We start from the raw sequence: 23,302 nt of genomic DNA, 5'->3' as shown, positions 1-23,302 counted from the left end.
AGGTAGATTAATTTCACAAAATTTTCAATAAAAAATGTATACTTTTTATGCCCTCTGCTATATTTGAATTGAACTAATTTTTATAACTTTAACGGAGGGTCTTTTTTTAAAACCTTCGCTTGGGCACCCGGGTCCGGCCTTTTTTCGACCTGTTCGAGGATTCTTTTTTAAGGTTACATCCATAAATCGATAGAAAATTAAATTTTAGGAAGCTACCTGAAAGCTCAAGTCGTTAGCTATAACAGAGATATGTTAAATTCACGCCCAAAGTCGAAAATTTTGGCCAGAAAAGACCCGGGTGCCCAACGAAGGGTTAAATTAAGTATTCTTAGTGTATTTTCTAGCTTTTTTTTTAATTGGTAAAATAATAAAGTAGGTGAATTTTTTAAGTGATGGTGATTTGATTGAACTTATTTGTTTACACTTTTGTGTTGAAATTTAAAAATTGTTGTTTGTTGTTGTTATGGTAGGAAAATTCTTATGTTTGAAGTGGTAGGAAAGAAATTTGAATGGATCATTTTCGAATTCATACATTTTTGAAATCAATCATTATCGTATTTTTACATTGTAAAGTGAGTTCATACTTATATAACTTATTATATATTATAACTTTAAAATTAGTTCATAACTAATAAGAGTTCATAATTTGATCTTCCTTTTCATTGCCATTTTCAATAAAATGGTTATGAAGATTTGACAATGTTTAAAAAATGTTACAAGGAATTTTTTGTTTAATTTTAACTTAATTATTAATATGTTGCATAGATATGTACATACATATACATATAACATTCATGTAAATATTTAAAACTGGGAACGAAAAATAATTTAAAATAAAATTTTGTATTTTTGAATAGTGGTAAGATATTGATTTAAATTTTATTTTAAGTTATTTTTCGTATATGTATGTATGTATAGTGAATTGATTGCGTCAGATTTTTATACTAAAAGTTTTGCAATAAAAGGTTATATAATTTTTGATTATTATTATTTATTTATTGTACAGGTTAATTAATTAAACTTAAACAATGTAATTTTAAAATTACAAATTAAATTAAATTCCTTTTTATAAAAATTTAAATTTTAAAATATAAATTAATTTTTTTTTAAACTATGTGTCTAATTTAAATCTTTTTAAATTATATTGCATTTCTTCTTATGACTGTAATTTATTTAAATTAAAAGTTTTATCAAGTTTTCGTTCATAATTTAAGTTTAATTATTTTCACTAATTGTAACTTCTTTTCCGGGGTGTTTAGCCCGCACATGTAAACGTAATTCTCTTTTATATTTATACAAACGATCGCAGAAATTACATTGGAAAACTTCGCGATTGGGATTATGCAAATCCATATGCATAAGCAATGCTCTGGCTGAACTAAAAATATTAAAACAAACGCGACATAATCTTGGTGGGTATTCACGTGGATCGTGCTCACTCTTTATATGTTCGATTTGTTCACATGAAGTACTTAGAACGCGTGGACACAAACCGCATTTAAACGCACCCTTGGCAAAGTGACGTCTGCGAAAGTGCTGAGTGAGCACACCCAGCGTGGTTGAGCGATGTTGGCAGAGGGTACATATAAACGATTTAAACTGCATATGCGTCAATTTATGACGCTGTTCCGCCAATACGCCACCACTTATATTGACACTACACTGTTTACAACGCTTAAAGCCATCCGGTGTGGCTTCAATATTCAACTGATGCTGATCAAAGAAATCATGCTCCCCATTTATGTGCAAATGCCATTGCTCGGATGTATCGAATGGCACATTGCATTCGGGACATGCGTATGAAATGTAAGCATTAAATTCATTGAAAACAGCTGTCTTGCTTGTGGGTATAGCCATGGTGGTGCGTGACACTTTTGAAATGTCTACAGATGTTACTTTCAAAGGATCCGTCACATCAGCCGTCGTGGATGTTGAACTACTCGCCTCTTGTGTTTGCCCTGCTATCACGGCTTGGTGATCCTCCAAAAGGTGTGTCCGCATGGTCTCAAAATATAACATGTTCTTTTCACATAGTCGACACCAGAAACACGTTGCGTTGATTTCACTTAAATAATGCTTTATCATTGTCTTTTTGTATACAATATTGAAATATTTGTTACACGTTTTACAATTCGCCGAGTTTGTTTTATGAACTGTAAAGTGTTCGCGGAAGTTATCGTGTACTTCGTTAAAATGACGTGATAGGAATAGATTGGATTCGAATTCGGTATCAGGACATAATGGGCAGCTTATTCTAACAAACTTTGCGAAATCATTGTCATCCGTGAGTACTACGCATATGCCTTTGTTTGTAGCTCTGCTTTCGTTTCCACTGTCCAATTCTTCTTGTTCATTTAATTTTTCCAAACTCATATTATTGCTTGTTTGTTTATGGCATTTCATCGTCTGCGCTTTTCTTTCATCACTCACGTTTGTTTGTAAGCCGTTCATTTGTTCATTTTTATCATCAATTTTTATTTCAACGCGTCGCGGAAACCTCTTATATAAATCTCTTACGATTACTTTTGGCTCTTCACTTTCCTCGAAATTTAATGGTATTTGCGTGCATTCGCTGCAATGAAATTTTGCCTTTTCAATCTCGATGAAATATTCGCTGCAATATTTGCATTGAAACGGTTTGAAAGGCAGATGCACGAATCTGTGCTCTTGTCTCCTTGCATATGTCATTTGTACTTGGCAAATCAAACATTCTACCAAATTGCCTTTTGTTTGCTTCATATGTAAACCTGAAAGAGTTCCCATTTCGTGATATCTACACAAATGCCAGCGCCATGTTTTCACACTTGGCATTTCAGTATTGCACTCAGGACAAAATTTCCTTATACACTTCTCAAAAGTCTTTGGATATCTCGCTCGTGACGTCTTGTCGTTCTCCCCATCCTTTTCATATTCAGCTTTACTTGTAGCATTTAAGCATTTGTGTTCTTTTGCATGTACTTTTAATCTAAAGCGCTCATTGCATAACATGCACCAAAAACTCTCAAAAGGAAAATGCTCTCTGGCATGTTCCAACATAACACCTAAATCCAGTGTTGTTGTATAAGTGATACATTCAATGCAACGATATGTTTCTTCAGTAGTACCATCCATCGATTCAATTTTTTCAAACCCCAGACCAGCCGGTTTATCGAATCCATGCACCTGGGTTATATGCGTTTTACAAATGCAAGTTTTAGTAAACGTTTTGCCGCATTTAGGGCAAAATCGTCCCATTTTATTCAGCCGTGCTTTCTTTAATATCTTTTCATCGTACATATCATCTTCTTTGCTGGTGTCATTTGAACATTGATGTCTCCTCGCTTGATCTTTCAACCGGAAACGCTCTTTGCATAGAGTGCACCTGAAACTGTCAAAGGGAAAATGTTCCCGAGCGTGCTCTAGCATAGCTTTCAAATTCTTCTCCATAGCTGTGAAATTTTCACATTCACTGCAACGGTATACTTTTTCAGTGACGTCAATCGGTTCGCAGATTTCGAAACCGAGCCCGTATGGTTCATTCATTCCATGCACTCTATTCATATGTCTAGTTAGACAAGAGGGCGTTGAATAGGTTTGCCCACATTTTGGGCAAAAACTTTCCATGTTAGGTATGGGTATCTCTCTTGGACCTCTTTTTTCTGTTTAAAAATCACTGTTAAAACAAAATTTTTCATTGTTATAAACATTTAATATGCTTACCAGTCAACGTGTTTACGCTTTCCACATCTACACACTCATGTCCAGGTATTTCGGATTCATAGCCGAAAGACTGGTGACAATGTTTGCATTGTAAAGGATCAAATACTGTATGTATTCGTGCGTGTACTAACATCGTATTTAAGTCAAAATCGGAGGTAAACTCTTCGCATACTGTACATTCGTATACATCCGAGGCACTTTGATTTCCGACCTTTCTAAAATCGAGACCCTCCGGTTTGTTCATCCCATGCTTCTGGAACATATGCCGTTTGCAATGAAACAACTTACCAAATGAGACTCCACATTTTAAACAAACATGCCGAATATATTTCATATAATCTCTTTTCAGGCCAATAACGGGTTCATATTGCATTTCTAAGTAAAACAAAACGAAAGCTACAATAAATAATATTTTATATACTGTGTTGTCCAAAAAAATTCGGAAACAAGTTTGTGAATAGATGGATTTCAATTTATTATTCAATTGAAATTAATTTGGACGGTTCTTATTTTAAATCATAAGCCCAATTTATTTTTTTTATACTACTTAAGTGACAGTCCTTAGCCGAGTGCTTCCGTTAGCGTAGAACAGAATGTAGTGGAACATGATCGAAAATGCAAATGCCGAGGAAAACAAAAAAAAAATTTGGAGGACTGCTGATATTGCTAGCGTACAGCATTTGTGGCTGCATAGAATGGATATAATGGACCGAATTTCCGGTTTCGAAACGCTACTGAAACTGGTGATGAAATATTAATCACGTACAATACAAATATATGGAAAGATAGCGGACAAAGCGAGCTGAAGCTTCCCAGTTTAGATTGTCACCAAACAGGTACATCCTGTGTGTTTGGTGTTAATGGGAGGAAGTAGTATATTATGATGTTCATCGCCTGATCAGATCATTAATTTTGCGTTCCCACGATAGTCAGTTCTACGTAACCAGAACGACCCGGCCAAGGACTGTCACTCCAGCAGCATTCGCCGTATATAAGTATGGGGAATGTTTATTCTGCTACAACAACAACATCATTAATTCTGATCTGATTGTCAACAAATAATGCTATTTAAGTAAACAATTCAATAGAAAAGTCCTAGTGTTCCATAAAGGCACTACCCAGACTGAGAGAGCTTAGCTGCGTGCTTCTGATATACCTGCCATATAGTATTGCACTTGCGCGTTCCGGTTATAATTTATTTCGGTATCTGCAGCTCTATTAACCCTAATCACATGCCCATGGTTCGTTCGTGTCCGGCCAATTCGTTGAAAAATCATGCATTTTCTAGGAAACTACTGCACGTTGCATGTTTCATACCATTTATGATAAAATATTATTAAAATAAAAAGTTTTGAGAAATCTGAAGTTGGAGCTCTTCGTCTGCGATTGGTGGTGGTTGGACTCCGATAACGACATTCGGGGGGTCGGGAGCTTAAGAAGGTAGTGAGAGTCTCCCGATGAATGCCGTTTGTGGCCTGTCCGTACACTGTCCGATCCAATAACTGTCTGTTTATGTCGGAGATCTCGTCCGCGTAGTTGAGGAAATGCCTCCAGATGTGCCTGGGAGGTGGCTCAGGCTCGAGCAGGTGTCTGCATGGGTGAGGCCTGCGGTAACACCCTAGCAGAAACTGCTTACTGAGCAATTTGTTATGCTCCTTAACAGGCAGCATTTGGGCCTCATTATGTAGATCTTGTATAGGTGACATCGGAAGACATCCTGTCACGGTCCTTAAAGCAGTGTGTTGGCAGGTCTGAAGCTTCGTCCACTGCGAATCACTGGTTCCAGTCGACCAGACAGGCGCAGCATAGTTTAGAACCGGTCGGCCTTTGCTTTAAAAGTCGACAGCAATATTTCCTTGTCGTTGCCCCAAGTGCTGCCGGTGAGCTACTTGAGAACCTTGTTGCGATTCTGTACTTTAGTTGCAATAACGGTTCTAAGCGCTGAGAAGGAGAGCAAGCTATCAAAGGTGACTCCCAATATTTTGGGGTTAACCGTCGGAATTTGTGTATCATCGACTTTCACCTTGAGTTGTAGCTTGACCTCCTTTGTCCAGGTGGTGAAAAGGGTCGCCGTGGATTTAGTGGGAAAGAGTTGTAGATGCCTCGTAGTGAAGAACCGAGAAAGGCTGGCGAGGTAGTGGTTTACCTTGGAGCAAGGGCAAGTAGCGTTATATAGTAGAAATAGGCGCCGGACGCGATGGACCCATAGGCATAGGATTAAGGTGCCAAATCTAAGCTAAAGCCAAAACTAAAATCCATTTCCGAATTTTTTAGATATTTATAAAAGTCTTCCAACTCACTTTTTGCCATCTTACGTTTTCGACTAAGCGATGGTGCTGAAATGTACGATTAATGATGAGCATATTTCTTAAATGGATTAATATGAAAAGTTACCTTTATTTGTGCCAAAACTCATATTTTTGGAGCCCGCCATTGTTTCCAATACCTTACGTAATTCGTCGCAAACATGTACTCGCATATTATCGAAACGTCGAAAGCTTTCTTCACAATATCTGCATTTGTAAGCATGTTTACCTGTCGGTTCTCCTAAATGCAACATATAATGTTCTCGCAAATTAATTATCGTGCGATTCGATGTAATTTTTCGGAAAACAGTTGGACATTGAATACATTTAAACATAGCTTCATCATCGCCATTAGCAGGAAATTCCTTAAAACCTAGTTCGATCACGGACTTGTCTTTGAATTTTTCGGCCACATGCGCACGTAAACTGGCATTTGTCAAAAATTCTTCACCACATTCTAAGCAAATAAAGCATGTTCTATCGTCGATAGTTTTTGCATGTTCTTGTATGATGTGTTTACGCACATACCACTGGGACGCGAATTCTTGCTGGCAATATGGACAAACCGTTAACTCTAAACTTTTACACGTTACATCGAGTATATCCGAATGCTGTTGGCGCAAATGAAAATTCATACTTGGATGTGTTTTTGTCCTCCATTCGCATAATTTGCATTTCAAATAATGACTGAATGGCATATGAGAAATTTGATGATCTAGTAATTTGTTGAAGTCTGGTGTTGCCGTTTGAAAGTCGCACAATTTGCACTTCGCGCCTACTTCATTGTACTTAAACTGCAAATCTTCCGGTTTCTCTAGATGATGAACAAAATTTAAATGCTTCTTCCAACAATGTGCCGAATTAAACTCATAATCACACATCGGGCATTGTCTCATAACAAATTTGCTGTAAATATAACTTGCACTCTTTATGTACGCGTTCTTCTTTGCATCTAAATCAGGCAAGACTGGGCAAGGCCGTTTAACTTCAGGTTCATAGTCAAAATGATAACCACTTTCAGAGTCACTACCGTCATAATCTTCATCCTCGATGTTTGAGTTTGTTTCATATTCGTCTACCATTAATTCGACTTCTTGTTTCACATTTACTGCAAGCTCAGTAGGGTCGACATCAGTACTTGGTGTGGACGGTCTTGTTGTCTCCTGCGTCATTGTGCCTGGCGACTCCTCCATTTCAATATCTTGTATATCAAAACGAAATGCAACAGTTTTTTAACAATATTAGAATTAGAAACTTATTTATATGCCAACGTCCAGATCCGAGATTGGTGTTTGCATAAAGTTATATAGACCATTCCACAATCCTTAAATGCATTAATTGAAATTCAGTCACGTCTGTTTGCACTTTAGGTGATGGTATTGTATATTTTTATCATTGAAATCAAATGCATACTAGCTTGTTCAAACTATTTACAATTTTATTTTTGTCCATAGATGAACTGTAAAAATCAATTCAACTTTAAGCAAAAACTAGTGAAACTCTAATAATATAAAGCCGATAAACGATACCCGTTTTATTTATCGTTAATCGAAAGATATAATTTTATTGCTAAGCTTTTTAAGGGCAGGACTACATATTATCGGCATAGCTCCCAGCGGTTTATTCAGACAATAAATCGAATATATAATTTGTTGAAGTCTATGTTAAAAAAACTTTTTTATTTAAAAGTTATATATTATATAGTTTTTTTTTTAATTTTGAATATGCGTTGTTTATCAAATTGAAAAGCACAAATATTGGTGCCCACTCACCGCTTCTACCGTAGTCCCTGTCCGTTGCCCATGAGATACACAAAATTGAGCAAAACTTGAGCCCGTAGAAAACAGTTGCTTTCGTTTGGTTACATATTTCCCAATACATCGGTTTGTGTGGGTTGCATCGACATAATGTTGCCATTTATATTTTGGTATACTTACTTTTACACACATCCGTGTTATCAGCTACAATTTTTCATTTTATATAATATAATATATAATCAACCAAAGCTAACAACCAACAAATACAAATACATATTTCATTTATCTATAATTAACATTATTAAAGAGCGTATTTAAAATATTTTCATAAAAATATAAATTTATCTAAGTTTGTTTTGCTAATGATTTCAATATGTACTGTTTCGCAACACTGTTGTAGGTCTATAGCCACCATCTTTAATGGATGCGCCTTGAGAGGTGGGCGCCATGTACTCAAGTAGTGCTTTTTCTTTTTCATCTCCAGCAACGAGTACACAAATCTTGGTTCTGCTATTTCGGCACCATTTCTAAAATGATTTGGCTGTTTTTACAGCACCCACGCTATTCGCTAACTGCCATATATCTCTATCAGCAGTCTTTGGCCGACCTGCTGCCACTTTTCTAATTGCTGGAAAATAGAAGGAATTAGTTAATATTATATAATTAAGTACGCTACATATAAAAAACAAATCTTAGTTTAAACTTATTTTTTCTCTCCATCGCCGATTCACAGTACATAATAAGATAACAAAAAGGAGAGCTGGCAAAATTAATTACGAATACAACGTGAAAACATGATTACTCGCGAATTACGTAGTGAATTATCTGCTGTGACAACATAGCATTATATATATATATATATATAATTGGCGCGCACACCTTTTTTGGGTGTTTGGCCGAGCTCCTCCTCCTATTTGTGGTGTGCGTCTTGATGTTGTTCCACAAATGGAGGGACCTACAGTTTCAAGCCGACTCCGAACGGCAAATATTTTTATGAGGAGCTTTTTCATGGCAGAAATACACACAGAGGTTTGCCATTGCCTGCCGAGGGGCGACCGCTATTTGAAAAATGTTTTTCTTAATTTTGGTGTTTCCCCGAGATTCGAACCAACGTTCGCAGAAATACACTCGGAGATTTGCCATTGCCTGCCGAGGGGCGACCGCTATTTGAAAAATGTTTTTCTTAATTTTGGTGTCTCACCGAGATTCGAACCAACGTTCTCTCTATGAACTCCGAATGGTAGTCACGCACCAACTATTCGGCTACGGCGGCCGCCTAGTATTAGTAGTTCTAAAAATGGGCGATTATTTCTATTAAGTGATAATAAGTAAGGCGATTTCATACAAGGTGATATCAATAATGATAGAATACCAAGACGTATTGAGTACAAAAGGCGGCGTCTTGCCAAAACAGTTATTCTATTTTTCGCGATTTTAACAAGTATGAAGTCAGGCACCTTAATAATACAAAACAAACCAAATAACAAATAAATGGAGGGCAAATTACATGTTTGTGAAAATTCAATATACAATATTAAGCCTTGCCGCCGGGTCGTTCCGGTAACGTAGAACCGACAGCCGAGTGATGTTGTCACCTGGTTGTTGAAATCGCTAAAAATAAAGTAGTGGTTTTCGGAAGGCGAGACCTTTAGTATTATGTACGCCGTGATGTACGTAGTAGCGGTTACATCTCAGTTGCAGTGCATTCCATTTTAATTTTCCTGTCATTCTGATTGCCAGATATAAGTTTTACCAGTGGTAATATTTGTGTGTGCAAATTTTTTACCTTGATAAAAGTATCTTGTAAGAGGCTTTAAAAAAGTATGTTCATTGTTTTGAATCTCAAATATGCCTAATTACTACTTTCAATAAGCAGTATGATATCTCCATTGGCAGAGTATTGACTGTTAAAATTAATATGTTAAAAACTTTTGCCAGTGAAGACGTGTATAAGAACTATTGTGTCCCGATGCATAATACAACTCTACAAAATACAGCACACTTTTCATTCAGCACTATAAAGTAATCGTATAAAAGTAACGAATACGTAAAATTTTCTGCCGTGTCTGTTTCGGACAGAGAGCCGACCATATATTTTATAATTTTACATAGTAATTCCTAAATAATGAATCGAATCTAGAACGGGATATGCTGTAACGGCAGGGCTTCATTCACACGGCTATTGGGTGAGGAGTGCTTCTATTCGTACACCGGAAACGCAAAATGAGTTATCGATAGGTGTTCGGTACATGATTGGCTAAACTCTAAAGCGCGTTGGTTATTTAGCAGTACTTTGAGTTCGTGCTTTCTTTTACAAATTCGATATTAGTGAAATTGGGTTTTCTTGTCGAGATTTGTATATACATGGTGCGTTGGTGATGTGGCCTGAGTAGGTAGTTTAAGCCACCACATCTTTTTTGGGTAAAAAAATAATTGCATTGACATGCTTCTGCATCACATTCATCTTTTTTATCTACCTGTCCTTCATTCAATGTTTAGTGTACTTGACAAGGCGTGTAAAAGAGAGGTATATAAGTTACGGATTATCAGCTGTTATATGTGGTAACAGCTGTTTGTTAGGCATTATTATGCCCATAACAGTGTTGTATATTATTTGTATTACCAACTAGTACCTTTAATATTGATTGAATCACTTACATACGGTACATTTTTTCTTTTCCTTGGCTAATTGGAAGATCTAAAATGAACGAAATACGCAACCACAGGGGAATTAATATAAACGAAATTCAAGTACACGGAGTTAAAAGTTAAAAACAAATTATTTAAGGATGACATGGCATTAGTGTATTATTACAGAATTTTAAAAGCTAGCAACGTAATTACACTTACATATTTATGTATATATATTTCAAGGGAATATTTTAAAATTTCAGTACTCTGGTTTGATATCGTTTGGTCACAAGAACGCACTCTGCAAAAATTACACTAATAAGGTTGTATACGCATTGTGATTGAACACTAATCCAGTCCATACCAGGTATACGGATCGAATAACATACGCATTTATAATTGCAAAATAAAGAAACAATACTATAAAAAAGCGAATTCGCCTTGATACTATATCTTAATCGTTGTATGTAAGTCATGCTCATCAGCAACGACTTTACTGCAGCACACTCCGAAAAAATATCAAAAAGTTCATCGGGAAGCAGTAGCTTTTCAACTACAATGGCAACAAGTAAAAGCAGTAATTCATCCTCAGAGACCCAGCCCTCGAGTAATTCTAATAAAAACATCGAAAATTCGTTGATTAAGCATCAGGGACAAAAGTGGCACCAATACTTCGATTTTGATAAATTGCTAAAGCAGATCCGTGTCGCTGAAAAGCACCATCACCGCTATAAAGGTGATAGTTCTTCAAGTAATAATGGAAAGAATGTTTCATCCAATTCATCTGCCCCACCGTCAAAGTCCGGTACTTCTACTTCCAGAGGTGGACGATCTCTACGACAGGTGCAACGTTTAAATGGCAACGACATGCATTATTATGGCATCGTGCCCAAGAAGACATCGGCTGATGTTATTGTTTGCAGTATATGTCGCGGCATTTACACTATGGTCGGCTTCAACAATCACATGATGATGCAACATCCAGCTGCATGGGGCGCCGCTTCCTCGAAATTATCCAATGCACCAACCACGAGTGACATATACAGTTTAATACCAAACGATAATAGTCAAGACTGCATTCGTGATGGATCAGGTTCAACAGCACCAACTGAAATTTTAGGGTCGCCTTCAGATTTATCCGGCATAATGTCGACATCGTCAAATGCATCGTCATCTTCATCTTCCGTATCAACAACATCTTCAACTTATACAGCTAAACCGCGTCATAAAAGTAGCAAAAGTAGTGGTACAACGGCTGGGAGCAGTTCCTCTGGCAGAAGTAGTAGCACCAGTGGCAGTCGATCGCGGAGCAAACAATCGCGTCACAACAGTAGTAACAACCATGCAGCATCGGTCGGGATTCATACGCCCAACACCACCAATTCGGAGAATACGCAAGCGCCTAGGAAAAGTTCGAAAAAAACTGCCCACACCTCAGGCTCTAAAACGAACAAAAACGAGAACGTGAGCAATACACCAGCAGTAGTAACGTCCGCATTAGTAACAACTTCTAGTGCCGTAGCAAATAGCAGCAAACATAGTAAAGACCCAACCACAGGAATGCTGGATGCGACAGTGACAACACCTATAGCACTTTACTCGTCCTCGTCGAATTCGTCATGTTCATTGCCGCCGACACCAAAACTGACTACACATTTGCCTGAGGTAGGTAAAGGTTGTAGATGCATATATACTACTCCTTGGATGATTCATTCACTATTTAAACCAAAATATATAAAAATTCATTAATGAAAATGGTACTAAAAATTTGTATAAATTGGAAATTGTGCTTGTATTTCACTAATGCATTTAATATGATTTTGGATTTCTAGGTGAAAAGCCCTGCTTTCGTTGCTCAAGAGTTCGCCGATTCATCGGTTTCTAGTTCGAGCAGTGAGTACGAGCGCACTAGTTCAAGTGGCAAAGCGGTATCTTCAAAATCGTCGCTTATAGCGAATACAACAACAACCAAAGCAATTACAAGCAGTTCTTGCTCTATTCCTGTTGTCAAAGAAGTAGCTAAAGCTTCTGCTGTGAAAGAAATTTCACGCTTTGACTCAACCCAGTTAAGTGAACTTGACCAGGCCGTATCTTCAATTACTGAATGTCCTGCAGTGGAAGGAAAATCTGATAAGAAAATGGGAGGCTCCATGAAAAACGTTGTTGATTCTACAACTAATTTGACAGCAACTTCAAATAATATTTTTCATATGCCAAGTACTACAGCGGTTACGGAAAACCACAATGAAAAACTGCATCAGCCCATTGCCAACACTGCACCCAATAACATGAATGTTGTGCAAGCAGCGATGCCACCAAACTATGTGGTTCCGCAAGAAATGGTGCAAGCCTGCGAAGATGGGCTTCCACACAATACCTCCGACGATAATTCCATACTCACATTTGACGATGTTTTCGATAGTAAATTTATTAATGAGATTCTCAGCACGGCCGATACGGAAATACATTTTGACGAAAATGAATTAGATACCGCAGCTGTGGCACAGCAACAACAGCAACAGGAACAACATGAGGTTTATCAACAGCAACAGGTAACACCGGCTAAGCGCATGCGCTATGATGAGACAATATTGGAAAGTGTACCACAGCAACAGCTACAACACCAACAGCAAGGTCAGGGCGTCGAAATAACAGGAGAATTCGTGACCTATCAGCAGCAGCAACAGTATGTGCCCTACAATGTTGCGACATTAGAGGATTTGAAGATGTTTAATGGCTCCGGTCCGTTGGTGGAGCAACATCAACAGATATCAACGCATTTACAGCATGCGGCAGAACAGCAGCAGCAGCAGCAACAACAACAGCAACTCACTGCTATTGATGCAATGCAACTGCAACAGCTTCTTTACCAACAACAACAAACATTGAATACACACTACGACAGCAGTATGGTTGATGATTCTTCCGATCCGAACCATTTAGCTTTGCAGCAGCAACAATACGATCAAACTGGTGTTGTCAGTGCAAAGCACCTGATTGATATGTGTGCCACGGTTGATATAAAATCGAATAAGTTGGGTGATTTTTCCACGATGTCCTCAGCTGGTTCATTTGCTAGTGGTTATGATAATATGGCAGCACACTTCCAGCTATACAATGTGCCCTCACTCACTGATGATAATGTGGAAACGGCAGAGCATGTACCCAATGGCGGTGAACCTGGCATTCTAATGCCTAACATCGTGAATGGCATGCAACGCGCTTCACAACAATATGTACTGCCTGGCGGCACAGGTGAAGACCACCTAATTTATGAAATAACTGATAATAATCAGGTGGCTGTAATAAGCCAACATCGACAGCAACAAATGCTTACCGAGTTTCTAACACGTGCCAACTACGATCAGGTTACAACAGATATGAATGCCACAGCGAATGCACCGAATATTGATGCCACAAACGAAGTAGGCTCGCTGTTGCAACAAAGCAACAACGGCAACAACATGCCAATGAGAGAAGCTAGTGATGAAAACGATGAAGATTTATTCGAGTTCGACTACTCACTATTAGAGACGGTGAAAACCATCAACAACAGTAATAGCGGGGTTAGCGGAAGCAGCGGCGGTAACTCGAAACCCATTAAAACTGAACCCGGCAGCAGCGCTAGCAGCAACAGTAAATATTATGAGGACGTTTACTTGAATGCTTACCTCTACGCGGGCATACCTAAGCCGATTGCTATCAACTGTTTTGGCCTGATCAAGCTGCCATTCGCTGCCGCAACAACTTTCAGAAAACACATTCTGAATGCACGTAAAGCCAACAACAGTCCTATTACACTGAGCGGCGGTGGCATTAACGGCATTGTCTGTTCAAACCCATCAGCCGCTGCACGCTTGTCCAACAATTCCAAGTCGATGCAAAACTATTTCTCCAATTTGACCTCGTCCTCGAATTCTTTGGTTAGCAATGAGTTTTCGATTGGCAGTATTACCATAACTAACTCGTCTGTTTCGCAAAGTCAACTATATGCAGCACAACAAAAGCACCAGAACGCGGGTAGTAATAATAGTGGGACAGGCAGCGGCTGCGTGGAGATTACTTTCAATACGAATTCCAATGGCTGTGGGCCGGCTATGTCACCTGTGTCATCAATGCAACGTTCGCGCTCAAAGTCGGGCAATTCATCGGCCGGTAGCGGCGGTTCCACAGGCGGCGCAACACTTGTGCGTAGTAAATCACAAACTGGCGCACCTGTTGCCGTAGTCACGCCCACGAGCCGTTTACCGCCACCACCGCGTCCCAGCACTGCTGGTCCGGTGCTTGCGCAAAGCAGCAAAACCATCTTTGTGAACAACACACCTGCGATTGGGAATGATCGTGTCAAATTGATCAAGCGTTGTATGCCGCTCGTCAACAGCAGCAACAGCAATAGCAGAAATGATGGCGGCAAGCGCCAGAAGTTTTCACCGCGTCAAATTGCTGATTTCTTAGGCGGCGTTAACCATAACAACAACAACAATAATAAGAGTAGTAGCAACCATAAGTCGATGTCGGGACAACAATGTGCGGATATTGGCACTAACGGCGGTAACAACAACCACGAAGCCATTATAAATAACAACGCCAGCATCAACAATACCACCTCAACTAATTCTGATGAGCAATTGAAATTAGATCGTGTTGCTCACTTCTACGAGCGGCGTCGAAAACTATACGACCTCGCCCGCAATACTCGTCAGCAACAACAGCAGCAACAACAGCAACGCACGCAACCACTTCAGATGCAGCAAAAATTGTTGAAGCAACAACAGCAATTATTCAAAATGCTCACTGATTATGGGCAATTAAATACGGCAGTAGGTAACTGTAAGGGCGCGAATGCGACTGCAAATCCAAGCGGCACCAACGGCAGTGAAGTTTTGCGCATTTCTGTTTGAAGCCGCCGCTAAAATCATAGTGGAAGGGATATGGAAGTAAAATTTGTTAGACTTGATCAAAGCATAAAAAGAATTGTAGATTGTGGGAATATGTTTAAAAATTAGTTAATAGTTTAAATATAATTTAGGATTATAAAGTATACTACAAATGAACAAGTCTGTGGCGTTAGTGAAATTAAAAACAACAAAAAAAAACTTTGTGAGCGAACGAAAATATCAGCTCAGACGCCATAGCATTTGATTAACATAAGCATTTTTGTAGTTTTCAAAATTTGTATTTAGTTTTTGCATAAATTAATTTGGTTTTTACTAATTTAAATTTTATTGTATCTATCTATGTATTACTTATACTTAGAGCTACAACATAATTTTTCATTTACACAAAGTACATCCATTACATATTATTTTCGCGTAACTATGTAGTATTTATACTTTCATGTCATTATCCAATCAAATGTATATGTTTTCAATCTAGACTGAAAGGTTATTAAGCCTGTTTCTACAATACATATAATGCAAATAAATAAAGTAAAAAATTAAATAAGCACATTGTATTTTGTTGGTATATACTCTGTTGAGAAGAGTAGAAAACAAAGAATAAATAGAATCGAAAAATATAATCGTACATAGAAAAATTCAGAAACTTAGAACACACCGATTGGTTTTGCTGTTGTTACTAGGTCCTGCCTATCTTGGTGTATCGCTCAGTGTTTAATTGAGAACATCTAACGCTAGGTTTAGGAAACGTGTTTTTTTGAAGGGTCTGCACTATGTAATGATGTTTCTAACTTCTATTAAAAAAAATCCCTTGTGTTACGTGTTACGAATTCCTAATTTTTTGGGGTTTTAAGATAGAAATACTCTTGGAGACATTGCCTTCCAATCGCTATCGCCATTAAGAACAACTAACAGGTTTCCCATGTACGAGAAGGTGGGATCGAACTAAAAACAACTTCCAACATAACAACCGATGTTTCACACATTAAAAAATGCAGTTACTATCACTAATACCATTTCAAATTTAAAAATTATTTATACATATATCCCTTTAAAGTGATAGAATTAAAAAATATATAAATATGAGAATAGACACCCATAAAGTTTATTGGTTATATTCTTAGTCGCAAACGGATTTCAAATACGCTTGTGTCCTTATATCAGCATTTTACTGGGAATGTTTAGTTTCTTATCACTTATTTTTGATTTGCATTCGTATAAATAATAACTTACTTACCCACGACGATAATTGCTTATATTATTAAGTATTTAAATAACATCATTAAAAGAGATCATAAAAATAATCTAAGCCTTGACCTAATTCCCAAATAGAAATGCCAGTACCCAATTCTTGAGCGAGTTTTATGCGTTCATGCACGGAATAAAGGCTGGGATAAAACACCATATGTCGACCATCCTCGGCTCTAGGGGAAATCGAAATTAAAATGATTAATAGTAATAATAATGGATATTACTTAAGATAAAAAAAAATTCATTGTTGTTGTTGTAGCAGCATAAAAATTCCTCATACATATGCGGATAATGCTGCTGAAGTGACAGGTCTTGGCCGGATATAAATCCCGGTCGTTCCGGTAATGTAGAGCCGACTGAGTGTAGAAACAATGATTTATAAAGGTGGATATTTTTAGTCGCACTTCTTTTGCTTTATTCTTTGCGAAATTTTAAGTACTTTCAACTTCGTTTGCTCTAGGCCTTTGAATGTACCGGGCATATGAATCGTAACTAGAAAATTACTAAGCTGATAAGCATAGTAAGCTGCTATAACAACAACAACAAAACGTGCTTTATTACAACCTCAACTTTGGCTAATTTTTTCAACTTTATAACAACCGGAGAAAGTTGTTCAATTAAATAATTTTCATTGCATAACCTTACATAATTTGCTTAGGTCGATAAATATTGAAATACTAAAATTTATATAATTATTATACCTCTCATATATACTCAAATCATTACAATTTACAAATTTACTTACTTCACTTCAAAGTAGTTTTCCACATCCAGCTCATCGAAAGGTACACGTTTTTTTGCATAATTCAAAAGTTTTAAATATTGTGCAGCTACAATTGGCCCACCACCGTCAGACGTATAATCATTTCCATACATATTAAGGCCCAAAAGAATTTTGCGACGTTTCGTCTTAACATCGTGGCTTGTAGCAGGAGCTAGTAGTTCAACTGACTGGCGGACCCAATACAAAGGGGAGTTTGCGCCTGAAAATATTCAAACTCAAGACGAGTTGTAAATATAAAATATTCTTACACAAACGTACCTGGTCTTTGTACATTCGAATAGTCATAAGTCATTAGTGAGAATGCATAAACATGTTTATATAGTTGATTTAAATGCCTTTCAGTGAATAAGTTTGGAACCTCTTGTCGATATGGCGGTATCACAAGGATTAAACGTAAATTTTCCTTTTTGAGTGCTTCATCTAAATAAAAAAGAAATAATAGTCAAGATGAAAACTAATCGAAATTATAATATAAATATATTATAATTTACGTAATTGTTGCACCAATGTAATGAGAAAATGTTCGTCCACACGTCCTCCAATTTGCGTCCAAAACTCTATAACAACGCCATCGAATTCATTTTGTTTGCAAGCATTTACTAACAGTTCATTTAGACGCACCCTCTCTCTCTCCAAACTCAACAATCGAGAAAAATCCCGTTCCGTAAATTTATCAAATATGAAGCGTGGAAAAACTAAGCGTTCTTACTATTTTAGTTTCTTAATGGATTATCAGCCAAATACCTACTCTTTACTGTAGTACCACGATCGTTTTTACCCTTGCGGCGCACTTCTCGCATCCAACTTTGATCAATGTCGTGTGTGCCAGCTAATTCATATTCATCACCATTTTTGACAATTTGAAACCACACCGGGGAGATAATATCGAATTTTCGCGCAAACCATTTTGCCACATCATACCCATGTGAGTTCCACTGCAAGGCCATACACATTTTATTATAAATAGCAAATATAGTAAAGATATTTAAAAACATTACCGCCGTAACATAGCCAAGTACAGTGCCGTTGAAATTCCGTAATGAAGTATCCTTGTAATATGCCGCATTGTGCTCTAGAATATCTTGGGGTAGGGGACGCATATCAATTAGATTTCTTTCGAAAACCGATTCATCGTGAGGCCCAGCTAACACATTTAAAGGTTTAATTGTTTTGGTTTTTTCAGCACGTCCTTTCCTTGGTGATAATGTAGCTTCAATCGTTGAAAACACAATCAATAATACGGTTATTAGAAGTGAATATGTGGCAGTGGTCGGCATGTTCGTATGTTCACTATTATCAATTGGCTTTATAACATGCACGAACAGACTGGCCTTTTGAAGTTGAAATATGTCACCAGAAGAGGTAAACCAGCCACCAACCACTCCTACCAGCGCTTATTTATATATTCTTATATTATTGACCGGCTACTTGATTCAATAAAGTCATGTTGGATTGTTTGATTATTTAGGTTTCTCTTAAGCTAAGTTCCCACGGCACGTATTAGCTCTGCCATTCATAATTCGCTCTCTCATTCGTAATTCACTTCCCAGATAATTCGAATATATTGTAAAAAAATGTCAGGTAATCTATCATCCTTGCTTCGATTACATAGTTCGCTATACAATATTTTTAAAGCGAATTAACTCGTTTGTAAGTAATTCAGCCTTATTGATACCTTGAAAATTACAAAAAAATTGTTGTCTTGCCTATTTTTTATCGGAAATTTATCGAAATTAGCTATCACATCGAAATGAAAAAATTAACGAAAACAATGGAATAAAATGAATAAACCTTGATTAATATTCAAAAAAGTTGTTTTATAATAACAGAGCCAAAAAAAGAAATTGTATAAAAAATTATTAGTCGAGGAGGATGCTGAATAATGGTGGAAGAAATCAAATTGTCTTCAGAGATACCGTTTACTCTGTTAGTGCATTTTCGTTTTCATTTTAAGGACCAAAAGCAAAAACAAAATACATTTTTCTTGTTTTTTCTTCGCTACTGCTACCACCAGTTCAATGGCACAATTAAATTTTAAAGAAACAATGTGCAGTTTTCGTGTTTTCAGAATGGTTTTTGTGAATTACAAACATTTTAAAATATTCACAATGATTGAATTAGTGCGAAATCAGCTAATCAGACCTTAATGAAAATGAAATTGAAATTCCAAGCCATAATTCGGCTAAGTTATGACCCGACTAAGAGAGTGTAAAAGATGTAAGCCGATATACTGGAGGAACGCTGAGAGAAAGCGGTGTCAAAATCCGTATATATGCACCTGTAAGAAGGGCTTCTTCCAAGTAGCTGGAGGCTGTAAAAATTAATAAAAGTAACTTATTCAGGCGCTTTGTCCCCCCCCTGCATATCGTTCGATAGGAATGTTGGACCCTACCGGCAAGTTATGCGATCTTAACGTCAAAAACCAACTAGAAACATTTGTTTATAGAGGACTGGAAGAGAGGAAGAAGCGATCATCCACAGATACGATTGAGATGACAAAAGAAATTGCCGGAAAGGGAATGACAAGCAATGACTACATGGATAATTTTCAATAGATAATTTTAAATGTTCAATTTCGCAAATTACTATAAAATGTAACTGAAATTAATTCAAGTTTGTGGCGATCTATATTAAACCAATAGAGAAAGAACTTTCAAATAGTCGGAAAGGAGCTTGATATCGATTGTGTGCGGCGATGTGAACATATCATATAGAAAGAACACCTTCAGGTTATCGTAGAAGCCTGTGATGCCGGATCCGATTCTTTGAAGTTCTGCTTTTCTTCCCGGCTCGAATGCTATGCCGATTGCGTAAAAAATCGGTATTTCGCTCACATCATATAATATTTAGAGCAAAGATTGTTGGAATCGGCAAAACGTTCTGATAATCGGAAAAGCAGAACTTATATGTGCCGGCTTTAAATAAGTTAATATTATTACCCTTTTTGTACATTCGAAAAAAGTCACTTTCAAACTTTTTAAATTTGCTGCTTTTCTGCCTTTCTATCGATAAATGGAAGCATGCAAAAAGTGACAGATAATTATTTTCCGATATGGTAGCACAAGTTTAAATTCATCCCTGTAGAATTTCGGACGGTGAGTGAAAAAGTGTGACGCGCTTTTACACGATTTTACTAATTAGAATAAATTGTGAAATATTTGCATTTCAATTAACTATAAATCTTTAGACGATAATAATTGTTTCCTCTTCAGTCTTTGAAATCAATTTTAAGTAAGTAAAAACAGGTATAAATTTTTGTACCTAATTGGAAGAAAAATAAAATGGCGTCTAATGCGGCGCTTAGCTTTGCCGACGATACACGATTAACCTAACTTTATATTTTTCCCGGGTAGTAAAGCACGATTCTCAACTTTCAATAAAAATGGCTGATAATGATGATCTTTTGGATTATGAGGATGAGGAGCAGACCGAGACTACGGTCGCCGAGGTCCCAGAAGCACCAAAGAAGGATGTGAAAGGCACATACGTGTCAATTCATAGCTCGGGCTTTCGTGATTTTCTACTGAAGCCAGAAATTTTGCGTGCAATAGTCGACTGCGGTTTTGAGCATCCGTCCGAAGGTAAGGAAAAATATATAATGAATAAGCGCTATAAGATATAAGATGTACGCTGTTTAAGTAATGAAATATATGCATAAGATATAAAATGATCGATTTATCAAATTTTATTCTGCATGCTTGCTTCTGCCAAGCGACATATGTATGTACATTTAACTACTATGTTACATATGTATCTATTTTTTAATTTTATTTCAGTGCAACATGAGTGTATACCACAGGCCGTGCTAGGAATGGATATTCTCTGCCAGGCCAAGTCGGGTATGGGTAAGACTGCAGTTTTTGTGCTTGCAACTTTACAGCAGTTAGAACCGACGGAAAATGTGGTATACGTATTGGTTATGTGTCATACTCGTGAATTAGCATTTCAAATAAGCAAAGAGTATGAACGATTTTCAAAGTACATGCCAGCAGTGAAGGTAATGACCTCAAAAAGTTAATTTTGTGAATTTTTATAACATATTTATTATTGCATATTTTAGGTGGGTGTATTTTTTGGTGGTTTGTCGATTCAAAAAGATGAAGAATCTTTGAAGGGCACCACGCCACACATTGTTGTAGGCACACCTGGTCGTATCCTTGCCTTGATACGCAACAAAAAACTTAACCTCAAGCATTTGAAGCATTTTATTCTTGACGAATGCGACAAAATGTTGGAACAACTTGGTAAGATGAAAGCTAAATCAATGAGTTAATAGAGTGAAAAAGTTACATCTAATAACTTTGTTTTATTTGCAGATATGCGTCGCGATGTACAGGAGATTTTCCGCAGCACTCCACATGGAAAACAAGTCATGATGTTTTCCGCCACGTTGAGCAAGGAAATACGTCCGGTGTGCAAAAAATTCATGCAAGATGTAAATATCTACGTGTCCATTCTTCTACTTGTTCTACTACTACTAGTTATACCACTAAGCTTTATCTCAATTGCTGAACTGCCACACCATAAACACCACTACACCATTAAAATACCAATTAAAAAACGATCAAACATTAAGTTAATATCAAAAAACATAAAGTATAACAAAATATTAATTTATCACAAGCTGATCATACAAAATTAATTATAAATGCAAAGAAGGCCGGAACAAAACGGTCATTTAAAAGATCTAGTAATGCGTCACTTGCTGCATAATCAAAAAATGCAAGAACAATGTATGTCGAATTGTTTTGTAAAACAACGTGGATTATATGCGACGTACTTTTATATACAGTCCAACATGCGACAATAATATAGTCATTGAATCGATCATTCACAAATGGAATGCCTTTGGGGATGCATCTGTAAGCCGAGAACGAAACGGATATAGGTGTAAACTTTTCTTGGGGATCGCTTGAAAGTGTTTGCGTGCGCCTGCACCAGTAGCCTGTTTCGAAACTAATGAGATGTGGTGGTTGTGTGGCCGTATGTAATTATAGCATATAAATGATTCTAAATTTGCTAAGTCTAATATTGGGAGGCAGTGAATGAGCTAAAGGCACCTCATCTGTCTTTTGACGATTCAGCGGCAGGATGATGATTCCTAATTATGCTGGTTTTCAATAACTGTAAGTTTAAATATGCCTTGTTTAATTTTATATTGCAGCCCATGGAAGTTTATGTGGATGATGAAGCGAAATTGACATTACACGGATTACAACAGCATTACGTTAAGCTGAAGGAGAACGAGAAAAATAAAAAACTGTTCGAATTGTTGGATGTACTCGAATTCAACCAAGTATGTATTTGGCTTTAAGTGATTTTCATTCCTTTTGAATTCGAACTAAAAAATTACTTTGGCGAAATAGGTCGTGATTTTTGTAAAATCTGTTCAACGTTGCATGGCGTTGGCACAGTTACTAACCGAACAAAACTTTCCCGCAATTGGCATACATCGTGGCATGACCCAAGAAGAGCGTCTAAATCGCTATCAACAGTTTAAGGATTTTCAAAAGCGTATTCTGGTAGCCACAAATCTTTTTGGTCGTGGCATGGATATCGAGCGTGTAAACATTGTATTTAACTATGATATGCCAGAAGATTCGGACACTTACCTGCATCGTGTGGCCCGTGCTGGTCGTTTCGGTACCAAAGGTTTGGCTATAACATTTGTATCGGATGAGGCGGATGCTAAAATTTTGAATGAAGTGCAAGACCGATTTGATGTCAATATCACTGAATTACCAGATGAAATTGATTTATCATCGTATAGTAAGTATTTGTTTAATCTGGAATAGTGTACAGTACTAATTACGATCTAATTTATTTTATTTATTTATAGTTGAAGGACGATAAAATATTAAACAAATAAGTATTTTCTATAGAACTGGGCGGCTTCATTGTAAACCTATCGTAACCTAGAACGTTTTACTCAAATAAAGTCCAGAAACTCAACACAAATTATTTTATTTAAGACAC

The 23,302-nt window shown here is 37.1% G+C and overlaps 4 protein-coding genes across 8 annotated transcripts; 2 read left to right on the top strand and 2 right to left on the bottom strand.

Annotated features, from left to right (window-relative positions):
* Window positions 1-999: 999 nt before the first annotated feature.
* Window positions 1,000-7,493, bottom strand: LOC128863786 (zinc finger protein 208-like). Of its 2 annotated transcripts, none has more exons than XM_054103128.1 (4): window positions 6,094-7,493; window positions 6,000-6,035; window positions 3,700-4,074; window positions 1,000-3,638 (listed from the first exon to the last, which is right to left on the bottom strand). In XM_054103128.1, exons 1-4 carry the CDS (start codon window positions 7,196-7,198, stop codon window positions 1,216-1,218), a joined length of 3,939 nt encoding a protein of 1,312 aa, XP_053959103.1. In that variant the 5' UTR covers window positions 7,199-7,493; the 3' UTR covers window positions 1,000-1,215. The 2 variants fall into 2 exon arrangements, with proteins under 2 accessions (XP_053959103.1, XP_053959104.1); XM_054103129.1 differs by having other exon boundaries at window positions 6,015-6,035.
* Window positions 7,494-9,789: 2,296 nt separating this feature from the next.
* On the top strand, window positions 9,790-15,838 carry LOC128865393 (DEP domain-containing protein DDB_G0279099). 4 transcript variants are annotated; one of them, XM_054105725.1, is made up of 4 exons: window positions 9,790-9,948; window positions 10,459-10,598; window positions 10,657-12,058; window positions 12,226-15,838. In XM_054105725.1, exons 3-4 carry the CDS (start codon window positions 10,868-10,870, stop codon window positions 15,292-15,294), a joined length of 4,260 nt encoding a protein of 1,419 aa, XP_053961700.1. In that variant the 5' UTR covers window positions 9,790-9,948; window positions 10,459-10,598; window positions 10,657-10,867; the 3' UTR covers window positions 15,295-15,838. The 4 variants fall into 4 exon arrangements, with proteins under 4 accessions (XP_053961700.1, XP_053961699.1, XP_053961701.1 ...); XM_054105724.1 differs by lacking the exon at window positions 10,459-10,598; XM_054105726.1 differs by lacking the exon at window positions 10,459-10,598 and having other exon boundaries at window positions 10,637-12,058.
* Window positions 15,839-16,372: 534 nt separating this feature from the next.
* On the bottom strand, window positions 16,373-19,110 carry LOC128865394 (chitinase domain-containing protein 1). Its single transcript, XM_054105728.1, has 7 exons — window positions 18,325-19,110; window positions 18,075-18,261; window positions 17,818-18,021; window positions 17,585-17,746; window positions 17,288-17,525; window positions 16,529-16,715; window positions 16,373-16,462 (listed from the first exon to the last, which is right to left on the bottom strand). The coding sequence occupies exons 1-6, from the start codon at window positions 18,601-18,603 to the stop codon at window positions 16,574-16,576; spliced, it is 1,212 nt and encodes a 403-aa protein (XP_053961703.1). The 5' UTR covers window positions 18,604-19,110; the 3' UTR covers window positions 16,373-16,462; window positions 16,529-16,573.
* Window positions 19,111-20,388: 1,278 nt separating this feature from the next.
* On the top strand, window positions 20,389-23,274 carry LOC128863244 (ATP-dependent RNA helicase WM6). The gene is made up of 8 exons (XM_054102320.1): window positions 20,389-20,557; window positions 20,680-20,907; window positions 21,103-21,323; window positions 21,387-21,570; window positions 21,643-21,761; window positions 22,491-22,622; window positions 22,693-23,095; window positions 23,166-23,274. Exons 2-8 carry the CDS (start codon window positions 20,709-20,711, stop codon window positions 23,177-23,179), a joined length of 1,272 nt encoding a protein of 423 aa, XP_053958295.1. The 5' UTR covers window positions 20,389-20,557; window positions 20,680-20,708; the 3' UTR covers window positions 23,180-23,274.
* The last annotated feature ends 28 nt before the right edge of the window (window positions 23,275-23,302 follow it).

This window comes from Anastrepha ludens, chromosome 5, assembly GCF_028408465.1.
Source record: "Anastrepha ludens isolate Willacy chromosome 5, idAnaLude1.1, whole genome shotgun sequence".
Lineage (NCBI taxonomy): Eukaryota > Metazoa > Arthropoda > Insecta > Diptera > Tephritidae > Anastrepha > Anastrepha ludens.
The sequence above is the reverse complement of the archived record's forward strand: the minus strand, read 5'-3'. Positions and strand labels throughout refer to the sequence as shown.

What these genes read in the sequence shown, in the direction of transcription:
- LOC128863786 (XM_054103128.1), bottom strand. Translation starts at nt 7,198, where the DNA reads ATGGAGGAGTCGCCAGGCACAATGACGCAGGAGACAACAAGACCGTCC. An exon ending in GAGTTTTGGCACAAATAAAG is followed by an intron (nt 6,036 to 6,093) that starts GTAACTTTTCAT and finishes CGTACATTTCAG; the next exon opens with CACCATCGCTTAGTCGAAAA. An exon ending in AAGCGTAAACACGTTGACTG is followed by an intron (nt 3,639 to 3,699) that starts GTAAGCATATTA and finishes ATTTTTAAACAG; the next exon opens with AAAAAAGAGGTCCAAGAGAG.
- LOC128865393 (XM_054105724.1), top strand. Translation starts at nt 10,868, where the DNA reads ATGCTCATCAGCAACGACTTTACTGCAGCACACTCCGAAAAAATATCA. An exon ending in TGACTACACATTTGCCTGAG is followed by an intron (nt 12,059 to 12,225) that starts GTAGGTAAAGGT and finishes TTGGATTTCTAG; the next exon opens with GTGAAAAGCCCTGCTTTCGT.
- LOC128865394 (XM_054105728.1), bottom strand. Translation starts at nt 18,603, where the DNA reads ATGCCGACCACTGCCACATATTCACTTCTAATAACCGTATTATTGATT. An exon ending in TCGTGGTACTACAGTAAAGA is followed by an intron (nt 18,022 to 18,074) that starts GTAGGTATTTGG and finishes AAGAACGCTTAG; the next exon opens with TTTTTCCACGCTTCATATTT. An exon ending in TTCGAATGTACAAAGACCAG is followed by an intron (nt 17,526 to 17,584) that starts GTACGTTTGTGT and finishes GAATATTTTCAG; the next exon opens with GCGCAAACTCCCCTTTGTAT.
- LOC128863244 (XM_054102320.1), top strand. Translation starts at nt 20,709, where the DNA reads ATGGCTGATAATGATGATCTTTTGGATTATGAGGATGAGGAGCAGACC. An exon ending in CAAAATGTTGGAACAACTTG is followed by an intron (nt 21,571 to 21,642) that starts GTAAGATGAAAG and finishes TTTTATTTGCAG; the next exon opens with ATATGCGTCGCGATGTACAG. An exon ending in GCAAAAAATTCATGCAAGAT is followed by an intron (nt 21,762 to 22,490) that starts GTAAATATCTAC and finishes TTTATATTGCAG; the next exon opens with CCCATGGAAGTTTATGTGGA.